Genomic DNA, 25,932 nt, shown 5'->3' on the forward strand with positions numbered 1-25,932 from the left:
CAATGGGGAGGCGCTTCTACTCCAATTGACCAATCGGAAGCGTTGAAGGATCAGGGCGGTATGAAGGTGACGTCACGGCTATTGTAGAAACAAGGAATCGGTAAGCGCGTAGCACATGCTCCGTGGCTAAATGTGTGTTTTAATAGGGTTAACAGCGTGTTAAATTTGTGAGTAGTTGCTCCGTTTATTTAATGTGTGATTAATCTTTGTAAACTTGTGTTTTTACAGCGGGTTTACTGGGAAAGTTTATTAGAAAGGCTGTCGGTTCGGTGGGCCACATGGTGTTAGATAACCGGCTTGGCTTTTAGACAAGTTAGCTGCTAATCACGGCTTTCTAGCTAGCAAACGGGTGGTGAATGTTAAAAAAAATTGTCTCAAACGTAATAGTTGTCGATAGGACGCTCGTTTTACTCCTATGTAATTTTGTTTCCATAGTGAGTATCGACTGTCTTAAGTGAAATCCATTGTCTTCCTCGACGGACGGAGATGTCAGCTGCCAACGACGGCGGGGCTCGTCTCACCCAGTTCAAAAATAAAGGGAAAGATGCCAGCGTAAGCCCACGACGGTCCTTGTCCTTTCTAGCCAACTCATAACTTTAGAAAATGTATGGTGTAAAACTATGAATTAGCAACACGTTTCTACTGAGCTTCTAATGGGCCAAGTCGACTTCCACAGGAGCTGAGGCGCAGGAGAGTGGAAGTCAACGTGGAGCTCCGGAAAGCAAAGAAGGACGAGCAGATCCTGAAGAGGAGGAATGTCGCCAGCGTGGAGGACGAGCCAGGCTCTCCTCTCCAAGAGAAGGATCCAAATACCCAGGTAACCAACAACCGATAAGCCCCTGGTCACCTCTGTTGCCCTTGCCAAGCTTAGAAGTGATTACACGGTGCCCAGTTTGGCTGGCGAGAGTAAATAACCCACACATGAAAGCTGGTTCTTAGTGTTTCCCCCCCAGTGTAAAAACTAAATCGTTGAATTTAGTTTGTTGTGGGTGAATAGTGGCAGCCACCTTGCCTGACTCTCCAAGAGAAAAACTCACTACATTGCGCGGGAATCGTGACAGCTGGCATGCCAACTCTGTTTGGACACTCCCTACTTGAGCCATAAGCTTCGGCTGAAGAAGACATTTTGCCAGTGTTGTGACCAAAGTTCATTCGATTGTGAGCAAAAACAAGCATCTGCATGAGGAAAGCAGTATTGTGCTTCACGCTGAATACAGCCTCGACTGATTCAGGCACCGGTGTTTTTCCATATTTATGTGTTCTCACCAGTGCCATTGTCCACTTTGCAGGAATCACACTTTCTCTTTCTGCCGTGACAGAATAGGGAGTGCTCAAGAATGTACAACCTATCATCAGCAGTACTTCCTTATTGTCAGCTACTTAAACTGTCAGGGAGGTTTCATGTGACAGAGACGCCCTGGCCTACAAACCATATTCTACAGATGAAAAACATGATGGTTTGGTGCAGACTCCAGCAAAAATCACACCATCATTTTACTATTTTTTCAGTTGAAACAAAAATTATGATGCAAAAATGATCACCTCTACTATAATGTCATGTATCATTGCAATTGCAATCTCTGTCATAGTGATCACAATAGGATTTTTTTTTTTTTTTTTTTTACCACATCATGCAGCCCTATTGTCAAGTTGGCACTGACATGTACGGTTGTGACATATTAATGTATAGCAGTTCAAATGGTATTTTCAAGCATTTCCTGTTTGTTCACACATGTATAGAGTTGACTGTGCAGTGAGCACCAAACAGTCTGGACAATAACTGGAAAGTATTTGACACTATCTGATGTGTCATACTCCACGCAGGTTAAAGCAAGTGTTGAGAATAATTTGCAGCTGCTCTTTGCCCTTGGTCTGGTTGGCAACTCATTCCTCTCTTTCTGTGTCTGTAGCCTGCTCAGCACTGGTCTGTGGAGGAGATTGTAGAAGGCATAAATAGCCAGAGTCTGGATCATCAACTGCAAGCCACACAGGCAGCCAGGTAAGGTCGTTAAAAGAGCTCTTTGACTTCAGAGCTTCATTGGTGGAACGGGATCATGTGTGTGATGAAATGTACTTGTTCCATCCCATGTTGTTCTTGTGACGTTTCATGCATACACACAATCTAAATAACTGAGGAATTATTTAACCTTTATTGTGTACCAAACGCACAACGTCTTGAAGACATCTCACTTCCTGTATTCAAAACAAACCCATTCCATTATTACCACTGCCACACATGCTGTCTTGTGCAATGTGTAGCAGCTATTTGTAGCACCACAGTAATGAGTTTTTTTTTTTTTTTTTTTTTTTTTTTTTTTTACCAATGCTGGACATTTCCTTTTTGTTTAAATCATTTTCCCTTTAATGACTCCCCTTTGGTCTGTTTTATTTATGATGTGCAGAAAGCTTCTCTCCAGAGAGAAACACCCACCCATCGACAGCATCATCGCCGCTGGCCTCATCCCCAGACTTGTCAGTTTTCTGGCCCTGTCCGAATGCCCCCCTATCCAGTTCGAGGCAGCCTGGGCCCTGACCAACATTGCCTCAGGCACCTCAGACCAGACCTCCGCCGTGGTGGACGGAGGGGCCATCCCAGCCTTCATCAGCCTGGTGAACTCACCGCACCCCCACATCAGCGAGCAAGCCATCTGGGCCCTTGGCAACATTGCAGGTAGTGTCAGTGTGGTAGTACATCCATCTTTTTCTGTTTGAGGTGCTTCTTTTACTGTAGTATTATTATTGGTTGTGTTGTTGTGTTTTTCAGCTCCTACGCCTGGATCGTTGTGGTTTTAGATTGTGGTATGCAGTTATGCTTCCTCTTTTTTTGTATTATGGTGTTGGTGGGCTTCCACGCAGTGCAATTATAGAAGTTATCAGATGAACGCACAAGGGTGTTTCACAACCTGTAGATGTGTTTTTGAAATATACATGGGTTGGTCATCCAAAGGTGGTTCTTGCAAGATAAGGAAGGCACAGCATTTGTCAGTGTTTCACCAGTTGGCTGTTTTTTTTTTTTTTTTTTTTTCCAGAGTCAGTGAGGTTACAAGCACAGAATTTGAGTGTTTTGGAAAAAGCACTAGTGTATCAAAACAATGTTTTGTGTGTAGGGAAGTGCATAAGGTCCAGAAAGTTTTCTTCCAGACTGCCACTTAAATGTTCAGCTAAATGTTGAATTTTCCATGGTAACCATTGTGCTTTCCGGGGCTCATTCATCAAACGTTTGGTACTTTCCATGACATGAATAAACATCGTATTGCAGTCCTTTTCCCATTCTTTGGAAGTGCCAGGTTTATAGTGTTGACAGGAGTGTCTTTTTCCTAACGCAGGTGATGGATCAAACTACAGGGACGAAGTCATCAAACACGGTGGCCTCCAGCCACTCCTGGCCCTGCTGGCAGCCCCCAGCCTGTCGGTGTTTCCTGTGAGTGTCCATATATATATATGTAACTTAACTCCACTGCTTGGTTTCAGAGACACATTCTGTCAAGTGGCACTCTGAGCCCGAGGTGTGGTCTAAAGCCATTTCTGCAGCAATTTTTATGGTGAAGCAAAAGAAAGGCCAAAGTACAAACGAACAAAACCTATTGGAAACAGAGAAATAGATGCATTTTAAAGCTGTCTCCAGACAGCATTGGTATTACCAGGGGAGGCTAGTGATTTGATTTTTGTCTATGCACCTCGGTAATTTTAGTCAGTCATTCAGATGGTGGAATAATTTATTTGGGGACCTTGATAATCACGTTGTGCAGCAGCTCCAGCTGTACAGTTAAACAGGCAAAACTGTCAAGTGGCTCCATATCTTTTTAAAGCCCCACTGCTCGTTAATTGTGTCCAGACGTGATTGAAATTACCATTGCTGTCACCCTCATTAGTATGACTCTTGTTAATTAAAAGTTAATTTAAAATGCAGTGAGTAATTTCAGTGGGAAGTTTTGCTGGAGTTGCCAGAGAAAATCACTGACAGATTTCATGTGTGGGAACAACATTCCTTGGGTCTTGAGGTTATCGTTTCCAATCACCATCTCCTGGTAATACAGTGCTCTTCAGAGAGGCCAGGTATCTGTGAATCAGCTTGATGCTTGGCCCTGGCAAGATCGATGTCATGGACTCTTTCCATGTTGTGATACATTGAGGTTCTAAAATAACACTTGAATCTTTCCCACCCTACCAGTCTGGCTACCTGCGCAATGTCACCTGGACGGTGTCCAACCTGTGTCGGAACAAGAACCCAGCTCCTCCTCTAGAGGCGGTGCAGCAGCTTCTCCCAGCCCTGGTGCGTCTCCTGCACCATGACGACCAGGAGGTGCTGGCCGACACCTGCTGGGCCGTGTCCTACCTGACCGATGGCCCCAACGAGAGAATAGAGGTGGTGGTGCAGGCCGGCCTGGTGCCCCGCCTGGTGCAGCTACTAGCATGTGGAGAGCTCTCCATTGTGGTATGTCATGCTTGGTTTTGGTTTATTATTTGTGGCATGTAAAGGTGCAGTAAATAAGATTTGTTCTATCTCACTGTATAAACTAGAATGAATGAGCTTGATTAAAATTACCATAATATATCTGTGGGAATTTAATAGGTTTATTGATCAGTGCAAAATTATTCAACAAGTAACTTTACCAGTTTCTGCTCTAATTAGCTATCTTACTCATTTCTGTTGTGAAAGTTATTTGCTACTGTAACCTGTTTCAGTAACCTTTCAATGTCGCTGCAGTTGTTAGGTTGCAGTAGAGATTGATGAGTCACAGGCTACGTTCAGACTGCCAGGAATGAATTTTATCTTTCTTTAAATGTGACACAGATCTGATTTTGTTTTTGCATGCCAGTGTGAACAGCTAAAAACCCACACTGGACATGACATTTTCAGTTCTGATTTGGGCCACTTTCATGTGTGGCCCAAAATCAGATCTGTATCTGAATCCTGGTGACAGCTGTGTGAATTGCTAAATCTAAATTCATGTTTTGTTTTGTTTTGTTTTCTGTGTTGAGACAGGAGGATAAAAATGTAATATATAAATTTATATGGGATGATCTTCAATCCAAACACCCTTTTGTCTTCTTGCCCTGAACAGCTGACAAACAATTCAAGAAATGAATTTCTGCACCATTCTTTCATTAATTGTGATACTGGACTGTCATGCCAATGACATTTTCTGTCGTTCAGTGGCATGCTTGTTGTAAATATGTGCATGCTGGGTCATGGGATCTGTCCACACTGATGTCAGATGTGGGTCACATACAAAGAGGAATGTGAACAGCCATGGGGGAAAAAAGAATTGGGTCATTTTCAACCATTGATTAATTCTGCTTTTTAAATAGTGATTACTGGTGCTGTTGGGTCTAATAGTGCATTTGGCTGAAATACCCTTCGTCACAGGACGAAAACTCATCTCAAGAATTACCTCCCACTGGGCTATATCCCGTCACCCACATCCACCTTTAATGCCTCTAATATTCCCTTATAAGGCATAAGGCCCTTATAAGTAAAAGAAATTCCATATACTTCTCTTCCTAACTCTTTATTTCTCTTCCACCCACTTATCTGCAGTGTTTACTCTATGGCTGCAGTGTATTGTGGCTCTGCCCCATGAACCCTGCACTGGTTCCTGTTTATAGTGCTGAAGCTTTTTCTGCTGTTTCGCTCATTGTTAGTTGCTTCAGATATTTAGATGTCAAAAATGTTCTCTTTTCTGTTTAATATTGTTCTTCTGAATCTTGAACAGTCCTCATTAGTAACTAACTTTCTGTCCTTTACCTCCCAGAGTCCGTCCCTGCGGTCATTGGGCAACGTTGTGACGGGGACTGACGAGCAGACCCAGAGCGTGCTCAACGCGGGCGCCCTAGCTGTCTTCCCTGGCCTGCTGCGCCACCACAAGGCCAGCATCCAGAAAGAGGCGGCCTGGACTGTGTCCAACATCACTGCCGGGAAGGACAGCCAGATCCAGGAGGTTATCAATGCAGGCCTGGTGCCCATCCTGGTGGAGCTCCTCCAACAGGTCAGAGAGGAAGATATATCTGTCTTGTTAGTCAAGTCCTAACACAACTCTCCTACCATCGAAATCTAAAGGGAGGCTTCTTTAATAAAGCTGGCTAGTCTTTAGTAAATAAACAGACTTTTTTGATTGGAGCTTAGTGAATTGAGCAATCACAGGTTACACCAGTTAATTTGTTCTGTTGTGTTCAAGTTTATTTATAGTCCTAAAATCACTGTTTAGAGCCTTGAATGGCTCTACAGGCCCACATTATAGAAAACAAAATGGCATCTTCTGACCTGAACCCTCACGAGGGGCAAAAAACCCCAAAGCCATAAGCGCTAAAACCCATGATGCATAGACGTCGTCTTCTACCTGGAGTCGATTATGCTTTGTTTCTCCATCCAGGAAATAAGAACCAAATAAAAGTTAAGCTGGTAATTTTCTCACCCCTTCGTACTGTTGTTGTCCCATCACGTTTTGCAAGCACTAAGCTACCTACAATTCTAATGATTCATAAATGTCAAGTCATTCTAAATTCATCCTCTGCACTTATTGAAAGTTTCTCTTGCCAGACATGTTGATGTTAAATTCCAAAAAAATGCGTTCTCTGCCCAGGGAGATTTTAAGACCCAGAGGGAGGCCGTGTGGGCCATCACCAACTACACCAGCAGTGGCACGCTGGCACAGGTGGCTTACCTGGTCCAGTGCAATGTGCTAGAACCTCTGCTAAACCTGCTGACAGCCAAAGACAGCAAGATCATCTTGGTCATCCTGGACGCCATCTCCAATATTTTCATGGTGAGTGAAAAGAATAATTTAGTTTGACTTCAGTTTTGACAAGTCAAGGAAAATAAGATAAAATTCTGCATCTCCAGAGCATTACGCTAGACACTGGCGAAGAAATGACTGTAAAAAATTGACACTTGGAATTGATTAAATTGAATAGGGAATGGCCTTGATTTGTATCCACATAATCTGTTCTGCCAGCAGACATCTGTATTTAAGTCCCAGGGGGGAAAATGGAGATTTGTGTTCTGGGTTTCTGAGATTAGGCAGCATGATGATTTGCAGAATTTAATCTGGGTCGCATCACACACTGTGATACAGATGGGTTCTTGATGGTTGTCACAGGGATCTTACAGTTAAATTGGTTTGTCACATGTTCGTCTCTTGCATATGAGTACTTTTATAGCCTATGATTTTTGAGTTTTATGTCATTTTACCTTTCTCTACAGACTGCAGAGAAGATGCATCAGACCGAGGAGCTGTGCCTCATGATTGAGGAGTTTGGAGGTCTGGACAAGATCGAAGTGCTGCAGTCCCACCAGAACGAAGCCGTCTACAAGGCCTCTCTCAACATCATTGAGAAATACTTCTCAGAGGAGGTGAGCACTACTGATAATATCCAAGGATTCCCTCTATCAAAGGAATTTCATCTTTCTAGACAGTATTTACATTGGTGTTTAAAGGAGGTTTTAATATGTTCCTGCTTTTACCATTTTTGGCCGGATCAGATCACAAACTGATAGCTTTTAATCGACCGATTAAAAATGACCATTAAAAAATAAGCTCTTTGCATACTTGATCTGCCTCCAGTGTTACTCTTGGCAGGGTTAATTAAGACGGCTCAGTCGGGAAAGTGCAGAGCATCCTTTTTCAGACATGGGTCTCCACTGACAGAAATCATCCTAGTCTGAGGAATTTAGCTTAATCCACGTCCATGAAACCATCCCCAAAACATGCTAAGACTCGGTTAATCCCCTAATGCTTCTCTGCTCCTGTCCCGCTCACTTGTCTTTCAGAATGAAGAGGATGAGTCTGTGGCTCCTGAGACCACTACAGACAGCTACGCCTTCCAGATCCATGACAACCAAAGCACGTTCAACTTTTAACAAGTCCACTTGGCGCTCTCTCTCTCTCTCTCTCTCTCTTATTTTTTGAACAATATTTCTTGTCTAAATTTTATATTTGTCCAACTGTCCTTTATTTCAAACCTGTACATAACAGTACAAAGAAAGAATATCCACATTTTTAATGCAAGATTTGTAAATAAATTTTTATTAAGAAATGGTGTTGTCATAATGGGTGTTCCTCCAGGGAGCAGGGTGTAAAGACGGGGGAAATGTTTAGGCAAAAAATGTACATTACATGTACATTTATGGTTCTTGATTTTGTCTCAGTTCCGGGGGTCTCAGGGCCTTATCCTGAGGAGGATGTCACTGTATTCATGTCACCACCAGGTGGCGCTGTGATGCTGTTTGCCTCTTGCTGACCTGCCACTCTGAACCCTGTCCTGCCCTCTGTGCAGCTGTAAAAAGCTTTATGAATGAAAGCCCTCTCCCTGCACGTAATTAGGTGATATCCAGAGGGATAAGGGGGCAGGAGGGTGGGGCGGGGCTGGAGCAGAAGCTTCCCTGAGACTCATGACGTCAGACTCTCAGCTCTCAGGTGTCACAGGAGTATCAACCCTCAGGGGGAAAAAAATAAATCTTATTGTTTCTCAGTGGTACACACACTTTAAATTCATGTTATTGTCCTGTGGTGCATATCACATATGAGGAGATGCATCCTTGCAATATTTATCATAAGACAGCAGGGGATAACCAAAACTCCCCTCTACTCTACACCTAATTCTTCCTTTCATGATCTGGGATAAAGCCTGTGTCCAGAGCCAGTGCGTATTTTCTGAGCAGAAATCACCACCACCCAACCTCAACTGTATCCACATGAATTTTACATCTGACTCGTGTGGCAGCGAGCTGCGTCAAGCCGGCCAGGGAGCCCTGCTAAGTCCGGAAGTAGCACGATTTGGCCTTCAAAATTAAACTACAGGAGCAGCTGTGCTACTGTGACGGCCTGACACTGAGGTCGAGCAGGATATCGTTTTCCTAGACAGTAGACATGCTTTCAGTTTGTGTCATTAGGTTTTATGACTGAGTGTGAGTTTTTGGTAGGCCTGAATATAGGCTATCACATCTTGCTTAGGCCTAGAATGGCAATAATATATATAAATATTGATTAATTTTAATAGTTTGTCGTATTTATGAGGATTATGAGATTTATTATTATTATTATTGTAGCAGGTTTTTAAATTATAATTATTTTAAAATTTTTTAGATTTTAACAACTCAAGTTGAAGTACTGTTACTTTGCCAATATTTTACTGCAGTAGAAGTACTGCTGTGAAAATCTACTTAAGTGTAAAAGTAAAAAGTAGCTCATGTAAGATATACTTGTACTTAAAGTTATCAAGTTACTTCTTCTAAACAGTAACTGTGTTAGCTGTGATCTCCGTGCAGTTAGAAAAGGAGGAAAGAACAACATTCTTTTAAAGGGGCATTACACAAAACTATTGACGGCTGATTGAAGTGGGGTCCCTCTAGACTCAGCTGATAAATATGGAGTAAGCACATAATATGATGGTTAACAATGCATGGTTCTCATCACCATGCCAACTCACTGATATATTTCTGACACTCATTCCACATTTTTTTTTTTAAATTTTATTTATTCATTTATTTTTTTGCAAGTTGAATCTAAATGGCCCTCGTTTCCATTGACCATCTGCAATTTTTCAGAGTGCACATCTTATTGGAAATTTCAAAAAAAAGTTGAGCCCACAAAGTAGAACCACACACTGATCATTTGTTCTCTGTAATGGATGTAATTCAAAATGTCATCAAGCACAACACTCAAGCAAAAATGGACTCAAGTAAAAGAAAAAATACTGACTTAAAAAAAAACAGCACACTATATACTTTATGGTTGCAGCGCATATTCGTTACTGAGGGTTTTATTTTGACAGCTGGGAGCGGAAGTGCATGTGTGTGTTATTTGGGGCTGAGCAGCCTGCAGCGCAGCTCTCTCCGTCATTACGGCCAACTTCAGTGCGAGCAACGCGGCTCCTCTCACAGGCAGGCGGCTGTCCGGATGGAGGGCGACCCGTCCGATTGATTTGGTTGTTTCAGGCTCTCGGACTGTCGGTACCCGTGGATCACGGGATGAAGACGTGCGTGGACTTAGCGACTCGCATTTTTTTCGGAATATGAGCTCAAGAGGAGGAGTACATTGCCAGCGATATGACTGTGACACCGTTCCTCTTGCATTCACTTAGTACGATTCGCAATGGTGATACTACAATGCTAACAACCCGCAGCTAGCTGAAGGGTTGTTTTGCGGGGAATTAATTTTTTTTTCCAGAACCCATACGTCGACACATGTATTAGACACTTTTTTCAAAATCAAATTTCATCAAGCTGGGACACAAAGGGGAATGTCTAACCAAGGCTTGAGGAGAAATGGCCCAGTGAAGCTGCGGTTGACAGGTAAAAGAATTTAAACCCCCTGCTCGGAGCCGTTAGCCAGCTAGCCTGCTAGTCAAGCCAAGGCAGGCTAGCTAACAACATCTCCTGCTGCTTTCGCTGCACACTTATGTCGTGTTTTAACCCACAAATTTCAATGAGCCCAAGTGTTAACATTGTTTTCTGTGGGGGAGTTTTGGTCGAAAAGGCAACTGGCAACTCACGTTAGCTAGCACGCTCGGCTGCTACAACACACAGGGATGTTGGAAGTCAGCAAATGAGCCACTTACTTATCAGCAAATACAAGGATAGCTCTAACAACAACAGTGTTAATGTTGTATTAGCTGTAGCATCGTCACTGATGGGTATTTCCCCAAACCTATCGTTAGCTAGCTCGCATGGGATAAGCCTGATATAGGCAAATCCGTGCCACTGCACTCTTGCTCAGTCTTTTGGCGTAGCTAGCTATTAGTCTAGCACTTTAAATGTGCATGTTAATTCTAGATCATAATCACCATACTCGGCATAAGTTAAGGAATTTGTACTATTTACATATATATGTGTGTGTATCTATATGTACAGGGTAAATCTTAAATTACAGCTTAAGCGCCATAATAAGGTTTCAATGGTTGTGGGATCAATAGGCTTGTTCCGAAATATTATTAATATCACAAGGTAAAATTTGTGTTTGGTGCCATTCACACTGTGACTGATGCAAAATAATACTTTTCAGTTAGAGGGAGATCAGCTAAAAAGAAGAATCTTGGTGTAAAATGTTGCCTGAGAGATATTAGTGTGCCACCTGTTTACTTAAGCATATCCACCCCTCTTCCATAAGGGATTTGCACATTGCAACAGCCCAAACATTTTCTGGTTTGCATTACAGAGCTGTGTTTTGACTGGAAGGGAGATTGCAGCTGTAGCATTTTGTGTTTCTCTTGCATCATCAGGTCGAAAGCAGATTCACCTCTTCATCTGTATATTATGCAGGCGGCCGGATGAAATATTTAATCTGGTAATATGCTCACTGGAATGTGACTGAGGGAGAGACAGAGAGCTTTTTGACTCTGTCATTCTGATGGAATGGGTGTATATCTGTGGCTGGTGGTGGACCTGCTGCTATTACTATCATTAGTCTTATTCTTATTCTAATTATTATATTTCAGTAATGGGAGACAGTTTGGTTTTCCTAAAGCACAGTGTAACCAAGCACTAGAGCTTTAAATGGCATGATTTTTGGAGTTCAGCTCTGCAACAGCTTTTTGAAGAAAAAGTCTCCCTCCTTGAACATAATGTGCTGCAGGTGGACAACAGGTCCCATTTCCTAGAAGAAAATGTAATTGTAATTATTTAAAAAATAAATGTATTTGAATGGTAGGCTGCTGTAGAAAGAGGTGAACTTGCAAGGCTCAGGTCCTATCCTGCACTTCTTCCTGCTTGCGCGCCCCTGGGTCTTTTTTTTTTTTTTTTTTCCTCCATATGGGGAATGGTTTTAAATGTGCTGCAGTGGTCTTCAGATGGAATCCCAGGAATGTGAAACCTCAGAGGGGAAATGTGAGTCTTTCCTGATCATAGACACATCCCCTGTCTCTCCTTCACTGGAATGCCAATAAAACTAATTTGCATTTTAAAGAACAGGAGAGAAAGCGTGTAAGAGGCGAGGGAGGGTGAGAGATTGGGATTCATATAGCAGAAAGACCAAAGTCACATTGCTCACATGCTGACTGAGGATCGACTGACACTGATTCTGCTTCCAGCATACATCTAGTGTGCCCGCACCTCATTTATGTGTCTGAGTCGTTGTGCATTTAGGCCTAACATTGCATACTGGCAGCAGTCCAATTTTATGCTGTCTGCTCTGTGGTCTCTCCTATAGTCTACATACTCGTTTCTGTGACTGAGGGAGGGGAAAGTGTTTCAACTAGAGGCTTGTATTTAAAGAGGCAAAGGTGTTTGGAAACCTTTTTTAAACTACATAACCTTTCTCTGAACTTCTTGGAAATCATTATTGTTTTTTAGGCTCATAATCCAAATGCTGTCTTCAGTTGGAAATATCTTTAACATGTTATGAGAAAGTATTGACAACATCTGGCTGATGCTGCTGAATGCTGCTAAAATTTATCTTTGGTGAAGAAGTAAGTCAGTAAGTGTCACCAACAACTTTTAAATGCCTCAGTTTTATAGAGTTTTGGTTTTTGACTGTGCTTAAATGTTGTCCCTGCTGTCCACTGTGTGCTGTTTGAGCATAAGCCAATCAAATCTCAGAAAGGTGATGGCTCTCTATCTCCGTCTACTCTGCGTTTCAAAACAGTCTCTCTTAATTTGAATTCTGTCAGATTACACAGTTAAAATTTCAAATTCAAGATTATTTACAGGCTAACATCACTGATTACAGTCACAAAGGGCTTTATGAGCCCACAAGTTTCCAACAAGCAAACCTGGGAAGAAGACAGTCATACTCGAACAAGGCATCCATACTCAAACATAAGAGACATACACACAAAAGATTTGTGGGGTATCAGGACTTAGTAAAAGGGACATCTACAACCTGCAGAAGTAATTTTTTTAGTAAATCAGACCATACTTGGTAAGCCAAAAAGTAAATTTTTGGACATTGACTTGGAGGCAGTTTTTCTGGGTAGCCCTGCGCCTTGCCACCAGTTTTCCCTAATGTCCTCATACGACCACATGTCTTTGCAGAGCCTCTGCCTTGGCTAATGATTACCTGTGCTGTCATCAATACAACTACTGCCTGCTGCCAACTGCAGAGTTTCTCAGGGTGTTTGTTTGCATGTTTGCTTTTTTAACCAGCATTCACTGTCAGGACTCTCAGTTTACCTCCAGTTTATTACCATTCCTTTCAGATGCAGTTTTAAGTCTGAAGGTTAGCCAGGGCTGAGCCTTCAGACCTGGCTAGTGGTTGTTCTGGCTGCGTTGCTCATAGATATTTGAAATTAGAGTGCTTTTGTTCTTGATGTTCTCCTCCACAATGCTCTGCACTCCATAGATCAGAAGACAGAGGGAAAGTTCACTTTGAACGGTGGTGCTATAGCTTTCCCATCCCCAGCAAGCCCCCCTCTCATCACTGTGGTGGATTAGAATTTGTGTAGGGTGTGCTTAGACACACTGCAGGATTTTGACTGTATTCATCCTTGGTTTGGTTGTCCCACACCGCGTCCAAATTTTCAACCTTTTAGTTTCTCACAAAGGCTGTTTTGGAGCACCTCCTCTGTTCTTCAGCATTTATCTGGGACAGCTGTTCTTTGATGCTTAAATTAAATCAAAACATCTTAGTATGAGTTTCCTGGTAGGCAGTGGATTGTGGTTCCCCCACAGAGTTTGCTGCCAAGCTCGTAAAGGAAAACAATCTTGGATTTGGGGAGCTGCTATTTCTAACACCGCAGGGAGGTGACAATCGCTGTCGTCCCCCTTCTGTCTTGAGTTCAGGGAGAGTTAGTGTATGAGTTGCCCAGATTAAACAAGAGATGGTGTTTTCCCTCACTTTTTGTTGCTGAAATCTGTAGTTCTCGGGGGTGGATGATATTACATGTTTTATGGTAACAAGAGGGGATGAGTCCATCTCTCATCTCCCTTCAGATGTGTCTCTGTGGCTACAGCATGGCTGCTGCTGCTTCTGTGAAGGAGCAATCCTGCCTGTGTGATCCATTTGCTCCATCGCCTCCAGTTGGCATGCTGCAAGCAGGGAGAGACTGGAAGAGTCATCTCAGGATTCTCCCTGTTCTCTGTGTGTGTGTGTGTGTGTGTGTGTGTGTGTGTGTGTGTGTGTGTTTGTGTCTGTTTGACTCTCATGCAAGAAAGCAAACCCATACACGTATGCATATTTTTCATCCACTGTCATGCTTTGTGTGAGTGAGCTTGTGAATGTTCCCTTCACTCTAGCATTTTGGGAAGTTGGCCCTGGAGCTTGTGTGTGTGTGTGTGTGTGTGTGTGTGTGTGTGTGTGTGTGTGTGTGTGTGTGTGTGTGTGCGTGTGTGCGCGCGCGCGCGCATGTCTGTGTGTGTGTGTGTGCGTGCGTGTGTGTGTGTTTTGCAGGGGGAAAAGCCAGGAAGCTGGTGATTAAGATAAAGATCCAGCCTCCGTCCCGGGCCCAGCATTAGCACTGGGGCAGAGTGCATTTTAGGGAAGTTATCAGGGGCCACTGTCTCAGCATTCAGACACTACAGTCAGCGCTCAAAAACTACAGCTGTGAGTGTGTTTGTATGCCTAAGCACAGTGATGCATTCCTTAAACAGAAGACAAATACACATGCACGCATGCATGCTTCTACAGGATGCACTGTTGGCACGCAGTGTCAAGCTAAATAAAGCCCACTGGCTTCCTGAAATATAGGGAATGTATTTCTGCATGTTGCAAAAGAAGTACATTGTGGACTGCGGTGATAGTGAGAAACAAGAGTTCACAAACAGGAGTTTTCATCTTGCAGGTTTGGGTTGCAAGATGAGCGTGGGCCCACAACATGCTTTGCACAGTGTGGAAAGAAACAAAATGCACAAATACAGAGGTTCAGCCTTTTAAACAAGTTTTGGAGTCATAGCCTAGTTCTTTTATGTCCGCTTGGACTGAGCCTGTGGTACCTAGTCCACAAGTTTGAGAACCAGTGACAGATGATTCAGTCGACACTTAAAACTAGTCTTACTCTACCCTCTCTGACCCACTTCCTCACCCTCATCTTGGTTGGATTAAGTTGGTAGTATTAGTGCTGCTTGCCAGTCTCGCTGGCTGGTCCAGATGATTTGAATGAAAGCAGATTACATAGTGACACTCACTGTTAATCAACACATTATGAGCTGCTAGTAGTGTGAGGACTTGGACAGAGCATGTGCTGGTAGTGTAATTCACTTTGTTATGTCTAGCTGTTTCAGCTCCAAGTGTGACTTTTCTAAGCTAAACGATGCTGCGTTTTGACAGTTCAAAAGTGGACCGCAGTTAGCGAATGATTCATCAGCGCACAATGGATATGATCCACATAATGACGTGTTTTCTGGGTTGTATCTTCGTTTCATCCATCTCCAACCATAAGCTTAATTTGGAGACAAGCAATGCTTTGGCAGAAAGCGCAGTTTGACCTAGTTATGGAGCAATCAATAGGCAGTGCCAGATTGCTGCTTGTGAACTGCGAGATGAAAACAAGGCCATGGGCCCATACATTTCTTAATTAGACCATGTTAAAATTTTTTACTAGCTTTCTTAACAAGAGTAAGTCTGCCTTGACAGTACGGCTGCAGCGCTATTGTTGATTGATCCGCACACGCACAAAAAAACTACGATTTCACATCATTTCATATTTCTGAATATGCACAGCACATGTGATGCAGATTCAAACCACACAGCATCAGGAACAGCCCATGTAGAAGCTTACAAATCAGCCTGAGCTACCCAGACAGCTTTAAGTGTTCTGTATGCACCCCATATCTCTCCTCAGCTCCCCTCCACCACATTGAAAAGGCCCAGTGTTGTCTACTGAGCTGAATATCAGTGGAGGTCAGTGGGCGAAGTGTCTTTGCAGTTCACTGCCTTTGAAGTCTGAGGCTCAGTGCTTCTTGTATTTAAGCCAGCAAGCACAATATGCCCAGGCCTATGCACTCATTTCCATACTGCTTACTTCTGGCTTTTCTCTCTCTTAAATCAAAAGACAGTTATTCTTTTACTTAACTCCATGTTTCTTCCATGGGCCTGTCTGTCACTGTGATTCTTTGACATGCCAGTGCGATGTTATACTCTCCTGAGAGACTTGAATGGGGAGAGGTGCGTGTGTGTAAGAGATTTCAAATAGATATGTGGAGCGTGTGTGTAGTGTGCGTCCTTGCTTGGCAGCCTGTGTGTTTACGTGCTGCAGCTCAAACCTTTCACACTTGATCTGCTGAGACAAGAGAGCTGCCCATATGGGGCAATCTCCCACTGCATCTGTTCTTCTCCCCTTATTTTTCTTCTTCTCTTGCTCTGTCAGCCCTTCTCTCATCATCTTTCCCTCTTTCAGCGCGTCTCTTGTGTTTTTACCTTCCTCATGTATACATCTCACATTTCCTCTGGCCATCTCTTTTTCTCTATTTTCAAGTACTCACTAATTCTTTGTTTACCTTCAAAAACACGCCTTCCTCTCAGTTACAAATTGTGTTTTATCCCCTAGTTTCCTTGTGAAATACCACAAGGCAAGTCCTACCTGTTACCATAGAAACTTTACCCTCGCCAAAATTGAGTATTTTCGGTTGCCAGATCAGAGCAAAATAAGGTTAGTCTGCGCACAACTTGTGTCAGTAATTGGCGACACTCAATCATGGTGTTATTGCCAGACTTGGTGTCTTTTTTGTTTTGTTTTTTAGGAATGATAACAGAGCAGAGACTCACTTTACTACTAATAGTAAGCTATCTGAAAGCAGTGAGACCCATATCATTCCAACTGTTCTTTATTTTTAATTTCCTGGAAATTTGGGGCTCATTGCCGCTGCATATTTTCAGCTCGACACCTTTAGCATTCAAAATTTAAAAGGTTCTCTTTACTTTTGGAGGTGTGAAGATGTATTCAGGTTTTTGGTTTTAAGTTTTATTTTAGAACTCTTGTATAGATATGAGTGGTGAAATGTGCCAATTCCAACTACTTTTACAATTGTCCAATTTTCCCTCAGAGATCAGTAAAGTATTTCTATATTCTGATTCTGAACCGCTTCCCTCCTTATTTGTATCCTCCAGTTACTACTACTTCCTTTCCTTCAGCTACTCTTCCTCCAACTAATCCTTTCACTGCTCCAGGTGTTCCTACAAGTAATCCTCCTACTCCTGCCACAAAACAGTGTATCCTGTTAGAGACCTACTAACCACCTACTAGCACCCTAGAAACCGAACAGTAACCATGTTGGGACCAAAAAAAAACAAAAACAAAAACAAAAACGATATCACCCAGCAAACCTGTAGAAACAACAAGAAAAAGCTTTAGAATCCCCCAGTAACAACATAGCACCTGCATCTCCAAGATAACATGTAGTAACCAAATTATCAAGCAAGCACTTCTTACGTTTTCAAAGATCTATTTATTAACTTATTTAGTGTCTGGAAAAGTTGTTTGCTTTCTATGCATTCAGGCATTTTTATTCTTGGACATTTTTTTCTAATGATGGGCTTTCATGATGAACAATGTCTGTATGAACAACTGAAAACTTTAAGACAACAAGTATAAAAAAAAATAAAGAAAGTACAGTCATTGCATAACTGAGTGGTTAGCGTTATTGACTTTGTTTTGAGGAAGTCAGGTTTGGTTAATTCCCTCCTGACAAAAAGTTATGCACGCATTGTAGTCTTGTGCTATTGCTGTGTTTTGTGATTGATTCAGTTGTGATTCAGTTCGTAACTCAGTCAAAGCTTACAGGTGTACTACGCAAAATTGTAGAGGGTCAGTTGAAGCAAGGACTCTAAAGACTTGAAATGACAAAAGATGTGGAACATAAACATAATTTGATGGTTGAGTTTATATGGTTCCTACCATGCAACTACCTCGTTAATTACATCCTTTTTCCATATTTTTGTCATATGAGGCTGAAGCATCTTCACTTCAGTTGAGCCTTTGCCATTTTGCATAGTGTACCTTCAGAATTTTATATATATACATATAGATGATGATTTTTTTTTCTCCATGTCTTTGGAGCCATGGTCACATAGACATCATTCAGCTCTATATTTCCTTGGAATGAGCCACGCAATATTGTCTCCATTTAGTTTTATTTTGAGAGCTTTCAACTTTGTCCCGTTCCCACGCAAGTTGAACTTTACTTCCACGTTAACAAACTCTGCTTGCCACCGTATTCCTTTGCGTTGTAAAAGCAGCAAAGCAGCTATGATGTTTGTGTGTGTGTGTGAGGGTAGGCTTTAACTGCAAAATGCCCTCCAGGCTTGTGAAGGTGAATCTGTTAGCTTCTGGCTTAGCTTAGCCTCTCCTTGTGTAGCTGTCAGTCATTCATAGGAGAATCTCGATGTGTAGTTGAATTGTAATGGGGGAAACCTCAGTCAGTATGTAACATGTGTTCCATCATGGATGTTTACAGTCAGGAGCATATATTGATTAGGGCATGAAATTAACTCACAGCATGCACAAAAAATGCAGGACTAGGTCTGAGATAACATTTAACGCCTTGAATGTGCTCAATTTCAGCACAAACACAAATGCATCTTTCTGTTGCACATGCATTGTGTTGTAATGCAGGTATTGCATTCTTTAAATTTGTTTCACAGAAATCTCTTTTGCCCCTTTTTTCTCAACATGTCTGAAGTTTTTGAGATGAGAACACTCTGTAAGTGAACTGAGGTTGAAATGGAAACTGATGTCGTAACATGACATTCACTTACCACATCTCATCAGTTTCATCGCGGTACATCTACACCGTAGGATCTTTGCGTCAAACTCTGCACATGGTTTAAACCAAGCTGAATGTGTTACAAAACCAGGGACAAAATGTTTTAGTCCCTTGCAGTAATTGGGACATTTGTCATGAACCTGGCACCATTCACAATCTTGCCACCATTTTGCATTGACATTATTATAATTTAAGTATTTTTAATTTTTGGTTAGGGGATGCTTAGCAGTCAAACAATTACAAAGAAGTCTTATTGAGCAATATAGGTTGTAGGTCTGTGTTTGATCCCGAGGCAGAGGTGAGTGCTAGACTTTGTAATGAAGAGTCTGAGTTCACTGCAAGCATATGAGGCTGTGTCTGAGTGAATGCATAGTCTGCGGCTACAATAATTAGGCTTGTTTAAGACCCGTTTTTCATCTGTAGTGAATGACTCAGTGGAGTAGTCTGCTTGTACTGAATTATCCTCCAGTCTAAATATTCAGTATTATAGATTTGTCTGTGTGCACAGGGCTTGACAGGGAAGAGGTGATGTTCCGGTGTGATACATTGTGTGCGTGTGTGTGTGTGTGTGTGTGTGTGTGAGTTGCTTGGGGCTACTGTGTTGTGGTCAGATGTTGTCATGAAGCACATAGCTCTATACCAAAACTTACTTCAGTCTGTTTAGTCTGCCCCACTTAGCATATACTCCAGATGACCACACACACACACACACACACACACACACACACACAGTTCTCCCGCTCCCCGTAAGTCAGTCGTTCAGTGTTCACGTGGCCTCCCCTCATATGGAAACCTTTATGTTCGCTCTATGATGTAACTGTTCCAGCTGTAAGTTCATACTTATTTTTCCCTAGTAAATCTAAAAGGAAAATGCAGGAGCGGACAGTGTTGTATTAGACCCAGTGGAGCTGGTACTATGATGTGCTAATTTTACTCCCATTCTAGCCAAAGGATGAAAAAATAGAACATAAACAACAAAAGGTTGCTTAATTCTCTCTGGATGTGTGGTAATTATAAATCTTTAAATTCTGACTCATGACTTCTGTCGCTCTTTTTCCCTCTTAAAACAAGTTGGAATCACTGGTACCACTTTGACTCCCCAAAATGGATTAAAAGTTTTAACTTACAAGGCTAAAGAAAAGGGGGTTGAATGTTTTCTCACTTAAAAATACCTGGTATCATAGAATACTGAAGCTTTTTTAATGTCCGTTTTAATTGTGATCCATCTGTTTTGTTTCCATAGTAATTAGTGAGTTTGTTCTCGATGTCAGATGTCCCTGTAGCAGTAGTGTGTGTACAAGTCTTAGGGTGTATGGAAATCAGAAATTTCTTTTTTTTGTGTGTGTGTAGCAGACAGTAAAAGTTGTGTTTAATTGTGCATTCAGATGAATTCTCATGACAGGTGATAATAGATGGTGCCGTTGGTCTTCATTGTTGAGTCTCACACATTTTATGCTTTGCTGCTCACCTGCATGTCTTAACATGTGACATGCTGGCTCGATCGCACTGATCCTCTGGTAATTAAGCTGATCAATTAGAGACAGTTTGTTTTTGTTTATGCTCACAGTCTCATGATGTCATGATGTCATGATATGATTTTTTTACAGGGATCTCAGATAATTCTCAAAGAGGGAATAATTCGATAATTCTCACAGGGCGAATAATTTGATTATATAAAATCCTCAATTCATATTCACTGCCTCAAAGCTTTGATCTAGTTTACTCTTTAATAAAACAAAAGTATTTCATGTACGATGGGAAAATTGGTAGAATACTTGATTGCTGCAGCCCTTAAGACTAGATGCCATCTGGGATTTTGGATATTGTTATACTGGGATATTGTCTAAGTATGTGAAGGAATGCAGTTTTTTATACCATAATAGCTGTGTTAATATTTGCCTACACCTGCGTGGTCATCATAGCCACATTACATCTAGAGAATACAATTTGAAGGCGAGGGCATCTCTTTGGCACCGCAATACTTCATTTATAATGTTATTTTGTCACACATTTCATTTTGCAGCTCCTGCTGTTTGCACATTGCAGTTATTCATATTGTGATTTGATAATATTTTGATTAATTGTTCAGCCCTAGTTTATGGTTATGACAGATCATGAAATTCCTAAATGTCATTCTCTGTCATTGGTGATTGGCTGAACAAGCTCAAACTGTCAGTGTTGAGCCAGTCAGTCTGTTAGCCAGCAGGTGGCTTGGACTGGGTAATACTCTATTATTAAGCTGATGATTAATTCATGTAGAAGAGTAAGGCCCAGCTCTTGGTTTGACAAAGCTGCAGCTGGCTGACAGAGTCTTTTTCCTTTCCTGATTATCTGCAGACTCTCAGCCAGGGTCAACAGAGTATTTATCTAACCCATTGCTCACCTGGCCAACAATGGGTGAGCTGTCTGGTTGCTATGCTGGTGCCATACAAAAGACTGCTTTTTGCTGCTTTCCACCGGTGAGTAACAGCAGGTAGAAGTGGCACCGGCATTTCAGTAACAATGTACTGAAGAATGAGCTTCCTTCACTGCTGTTTTCAGCACAGCCCCTATTGACTTCTGTTTGATTTTGTATTTTCACTTTAACTGATGAGGCTTTCACAAGTTGTTAGAAGAGAGCTGATTGTTTCAACATCTGCTGAATGTTTTGCCATGTCATTGGAAAATGTAGTCTAGCCCCCTTAAGTGTGGCTGTCTGACTATAAGTGTGGAGAAAAACTACCTGCACCTTCAAACTTTGGTGCCGGCTTTGCTTTAAAAACTAAAATAAATAAATCAATTAAATTGTTTAACGGCCTCTTGTTTTGATGATTCATGAAAGTTTTGTGTTCCCCAAGATTTTTGCGGCGGAATAATTCTGGCAACCCCTGAAAGTCGTCTGTGTCTAGACAACAAGCTAGAATTTTATTATTATTACAGCCCTTGAATGCCAGGATTTATAAAGAACCACCCTTTCACCCCTCTCTTTACTCCATCCATCTTCAGACCGCTCCGTGGAATGAAGCTCTTGGTATGTTCTCACCCTTGCAAGTGTTTTTATTTTGGATTTTGGCATGGCCGATGCTGATTTACGGGGATGTAATTCCATAATGCCGTCAAAACGGGGAGCACAGAGCGCCACGCCGTTTGTGGTCATCTCAGTTTCCCCTCTGTGCTCGGTTTCATGCTGTGTGGGAACCCCCGGCTCGCTGGCATGTTGGATTATACCCCGTCATTTCATTGATACATTTGTTTTCAGTTGACTTGTGGATTTTCCTATTGAGTCGAGCACGTGTAGCACCACCGCAGCAGTGCAGGCACAGAAGAACAGCGCTCTGGTGAGAAGTCGCTGTGCGCAGCTTGTCGATCCTCCATAGCTCAAGATGGATGCCCCTTGATATCCGATCGGGCCATGATGATTTGTTTTGAAACATTACTATTAAAATGACAAATTGAAGCTGGCTTATTATTTTAAGGCAGTGGGTAGCTGAAGCAACATTCTCCTTAGGTCTCCATAAAACACTGTGTTTTAGCAGGATTTTGGCGCACTAGGACACGGTGACTCAGTAATGAAATCTCACAAGGCGCTGCCAGTCTCATAACTCAGCTTTACTGTCCTCAAGTCATGGCAGTTCCTGTGACCAGCCTTTTACCACAAGACACAAGCAGCTTGCACCCCGTTTATTAGACCTGAAGTCTGTGAACCCAATCAATAATCTGTCACAAAATCCTTTATTTATTTTAGGTGCCAAAGGGCATAGCAGGAACCGGGGAGACTTTTATTGTGACATTGCTCTACAATTTCAAAAACAGGCCACATTCCAGAGGCTTTGGAGAGTAATGGTTAATATGTGTCATAGTATTAATATACTGTATAATATGTAGCCTCTGATGTTGGACCTTATCTCGAGTCTCACCAGCTCAGAAAAACCTTTGTTCACAGGCTTTGGTTGTTTTAGCTAATCGTACAGTAAGTTCTAGCTTTATCTGCTATTCAAATTACTTTTGAACTTAGTGGCATCGGTGCACTTCTGAGCAGGAAAATGGAAAGACTGAACACCTCAGTGTTGCATAACAGCCTCTTACCGGCGAGGAGGTGGGCTTCAATATGCAGAACACATTAAACTTTCCAAAAAGTGCTTGAGGAGGATTTTCCTGCATTATGTGCAGGAGAAATCTCACCTTTTCTTTCACTTGTTACATATTTTTTATGGCCAGAGCCTAAATTTCTGACAGCCTCACAGACTGTCAGAGGAAACTTGAAGGTGTAAAAATAATAAACAGCGAGATAAATAATAAACATGATATTGCTGTTGTGTTGCTCATGCACTTTGATTTTTTTGATGTGAATTTGACTCTTCCATGAATCTTTTTGCTTTCACTTCCTCTCAGTACTGTCCCTCCCCACCGTGGCCTCATCATGTCTGTCTCCTGCACAGACACACACACACACACACACACACACACACACCGGGCTCTTTTCTTCTTTTTCCCCCTCAGTCTTTCACTCTCTCTTTTCTCCTTCAAGAACTGGACCCCCCTCCTCCCATCTCTCTCTTTATGTCATTTCTCTCTCTTCCTTCCTCCCTCGTCTCCCTCACCCCCGGATCTAGACCAGACAGCTGACAGACGACTCTACCGGTGTGGCTCCAGTGCTTTTTTTTTTTTTCTTTATCTGTGCTCAACTTGTGACACACACACATACACACATACGCACTTCCTGTCCCTGTCTGTCACCACAGTATAATTTAGCTCAGATAGCCTAAAACAATGCTTGTTAAACTGGGGACCCTCTGGGGTCCATATGGGTGTTCCATGTGTCTTCTATAAAATGAGGAATAATTTAAAGCTACATTAAGCAGTATTACATGCATTTTTTTTTTTTTTTTTTAACAGTAAAATGACCCCTGGCAATGTGAGACTCATCACTGTAGATCAGCTTCCCACCATACAATTTTCAGACAGCATGTTGTAATTTCCTGGTTTGAGCTTTCGAAATTTCTGTGTCAGCTTAAGAATAAACCCACTCCTCTGCCCTCCTCTTCACCCCGGCGGCACTTCAACGTCATTCAGAGCGTCTCTGAACTCACACATTCTGCAGAGCGAGGTAACTAAATTTTAGAATAGTCAGCAATGCAGCGACAGAAAATGTTCATTCAAAGCAGCCTACCTTGTTAGCTGAAAGTCTGCAGTTTCCCTGCTTTTTCAAATTGGAGGTCAGAGACAACATAATCCAAGTAGTTCAACAAGATGCTTGTGAGAGCAAAATGTACCTGTCATTTCCATCCCCTAAACTTTTTTTTTTTTTTTTTTTTTTTTTTTTTTTGGCTTAATTTTTGTTTTTGTGCTAGTGATCTAAGTACTGTTAACCCAGAAGCAGGACTGACTGTTTGTTTACAAATGTAGTTTGAGCTTTCAGCACCCTCTATTGGTCAGAAATCACATCGTGCAAATTTATGTGTAATTTTGTTTATACCTGAAGTTAACCCTGTCAGAGAATGTATAAAAATTACTGTCCTAGTTAAAGTCTGCACTGTCACCACTATTATTTCCTCACAAAAACTCAAGACTGGTCTGCAGTTAAATACTAAATCGACAACAACAAAACTCTGGGGCTCCCTTGGACAATATCTATCAAATGGATCTAAGTGGCCTGATGAATGTTTGTTGGAAACACTGAGAAGTGGCTAATGCACGTGACACTATAAGGAATGTTGTTTGTAGCCTTACGCTTGGCTATGGATTATTTGTAAGGTTTTGGAGTGTTTCATTGGCCAGCTGTGTTGAATCCAACTACAACAGAGGCAATGTCAAAATGACCTAGTCCTGTGTGTATTTGCTTTTTTTGCTGCATATTTTCAGTGTTGTCCAAAGATTCATCACTGTTGCCAAGCTAGTGTTGTGAATGTTAACTAATTTTTTGCTAGTGGCTAAAGAACATGTTTTTCACTCCTTGGTGATAGCTGTTTGTGTTAAAAATCCAACAGAAGCAGGAAGCCAGGTCAGGCCAAACTGTATGGATCACACTTCACTCCCCCTCACTGTTCTTGTGCTACTGTTTCTGCGGTTAGGCTGCCCACCACAGTGTGTGTGTGTGTGCGTCTGGTAGACCACTCAGGATGTCTACTGTACACACACACACTCTCTCTCTCTCTCTCTCTCTCTCTCTCTCTCTCACTCACACACACACACACACACATGCACACACACACACACGTCCATTCCAGTGGCATCTCTCTCTCTCCCTCTGAGTCTGTGTTTTCAGTTTCAGCGTGGGAGAGCAAGAGAGAGAGACATGGAGGACATGAGCGATGCGGTAGTTTTCATTCTGGAGAACGGGATCAAGTAGCTCGGACGGCGCCGGTGTGCCACGCCATCCTACTCTTCTGTTTAACATATTCAGAATATCAGTGGGATTTCCCACCTGTTTTCTGAAGGTTCACAAAAGAGTCGAGAAAACAATGCCACACTGTTGGCTACTCCATTGCTTTACTGTGGCATGAAGCCACTTGTCATCTTTGTGCTTTTATGTGGTACATTTTGAGAGCTCTAAAGCTCAGTTCCCTGCAGAATAGCAGGCGCTCTAGTAAGTTATGTATTTGAAAGCTACAGTCAGGAGGATTCACTCCTGTATCGGTTACTTATACATAGAAATCAAGTGATTGTGGTTTCAGGCTACCTGTATGAGCCAGTTACCAGTTTTTTAAGGAATGCTCTTAGAACTGCAGCATGATTTCAGACAGCGTCAGGTTCTGGCTGTCTGGTGGTGGATATGCTTCTCAGCCCCCCTACCACACCGCAGGCAACAAATAGCCCTGTACTCCACCGTGAAAGTCTGCCAGGCGCAGCTGAATATTTATGTGTACACAGAGATGGAGAAAACTGCTGCAGCCTTAAGTAACCTCTCTCCCTGCCATTCACGCACACACTCACACACACACAGACTACAGGAAACATGGCAAGCACTGCTCCATCTCATTCTCTGTTGTTCTTTCTCACTGTCTATCTTTCCCTCCCCTTCTCCGTCTCCACGGTAGCTGCGTATCTCTCATCACTCTTTGTCGATATCTGCCCACTCACTGTTTAGCTTGCTCCCATGCCTTTCTCCCTCTGTGTAAAGGATACTGAATAGAATAGCATTATGAATAGAAGCCTGCTAGGTGTAAAAGGTATTTTGATTTGGAGTATTTAAGATCCAGTCACAGTCCAGTGAGTTGGCACGTCCCCAGTGCCTATGCCATATTGCCAGTAGGTGGTGGGCCTTATGCTGACTGGTGACATGGAGCTTCATGCAGTCATTTGCCCGTATGTGTTAGAGG

At 42.3% G+C, this 25,932-nt stretch overlaps 2 protein-coding genes across 5 annotated transcripts in view; both read left to right on the plus strand.

The window, feature by feature from the left end:
* The first annotated feature begins 29 nt into the window (after positions 1 to 29).
* On the plus strand, positions 30 to 24,792 carry LOC115367873 (importin subunit alpha-1). 3 transcript variants are annotated; one of them, XM_030063843.1, is made up of 12 exons: positions 66 to 167; positions 436 to 552; positions 677 to 817; positions 1,911 to 1,999; positions 2,403 to 2,671; positions 3,327 to 3,421; positions 4,172 to 4,435; positions 5,757 to 5,990; positions 6,585 to 6,767; positions 7,205 to 7,354; positions 7,772 to 7,900; positions 24,755 to 24,792. In XM_030063843.1, the coding sequence occupies exons 2-11, from the start codon at positions 487 to 489 to the stop codon at positions 7,859 to 7,861; spliced, it is 1,581 nt and encodes a 526-aa protein (XP_029919703.1). In that variant the 5' UTR covers positions 66 to 167; positions 436 to 486; the 3' UTR covers positions 7,862 to 7,900; positions 24,755 to 24,792. The 3 variants fall into 3 exon arrangements, with proteins under 3 accessions (XP_029919710.1, XP_029919703.1, XP_029919698.1); XM_030063850.1 differs by lacking the exon at positions 24,755 to 24,792 and having other exon boundaries at positions 30 to 100; positions 7,772 to 8,037; XM_030063838.1 differs by lacking the exon at positions 24,755 to 24,792 and having other exon boundaries at positions 7,772 to 8,037.
* Positions 9,851 to 25,932, plus strand: part of LOC115367861 (E3 ubiquitin-protein ligase SMURF2) — a 90,511-nt gene continuing 74,429 nt past the window's right edge. For both annotated transcript variants that reach the window (XM_030063824.1, XM_030063831.1), the window contains exon 1: positions 9,851 to 10,294. In XM_030063824.1, the coding sequence (XP_029919684.1) occupies positions 10,243 to 10,294 (52 nt within the window). In that variant the 5' untranslated portion in view covers positions 9,851 to 10,242. The remainder of the gene's footprint in view (positions 10,295 to 25,932) is intronic.

This window comes from Myripristis murdjan, chromosome 1 (genome assembly GCF_902150065.1).
Source record: "Myripristis murdjan chromosome 1, fMyrMur1.1, whole genome shotgun sequence".
NCBI classification, from domain to species: domain Eukaryota; kingdom Metazoa; phylum Chordata; class Actinopteri; order Holocentriformes; family Holocentridae; genus Myripristis; species Myripristis murdjan.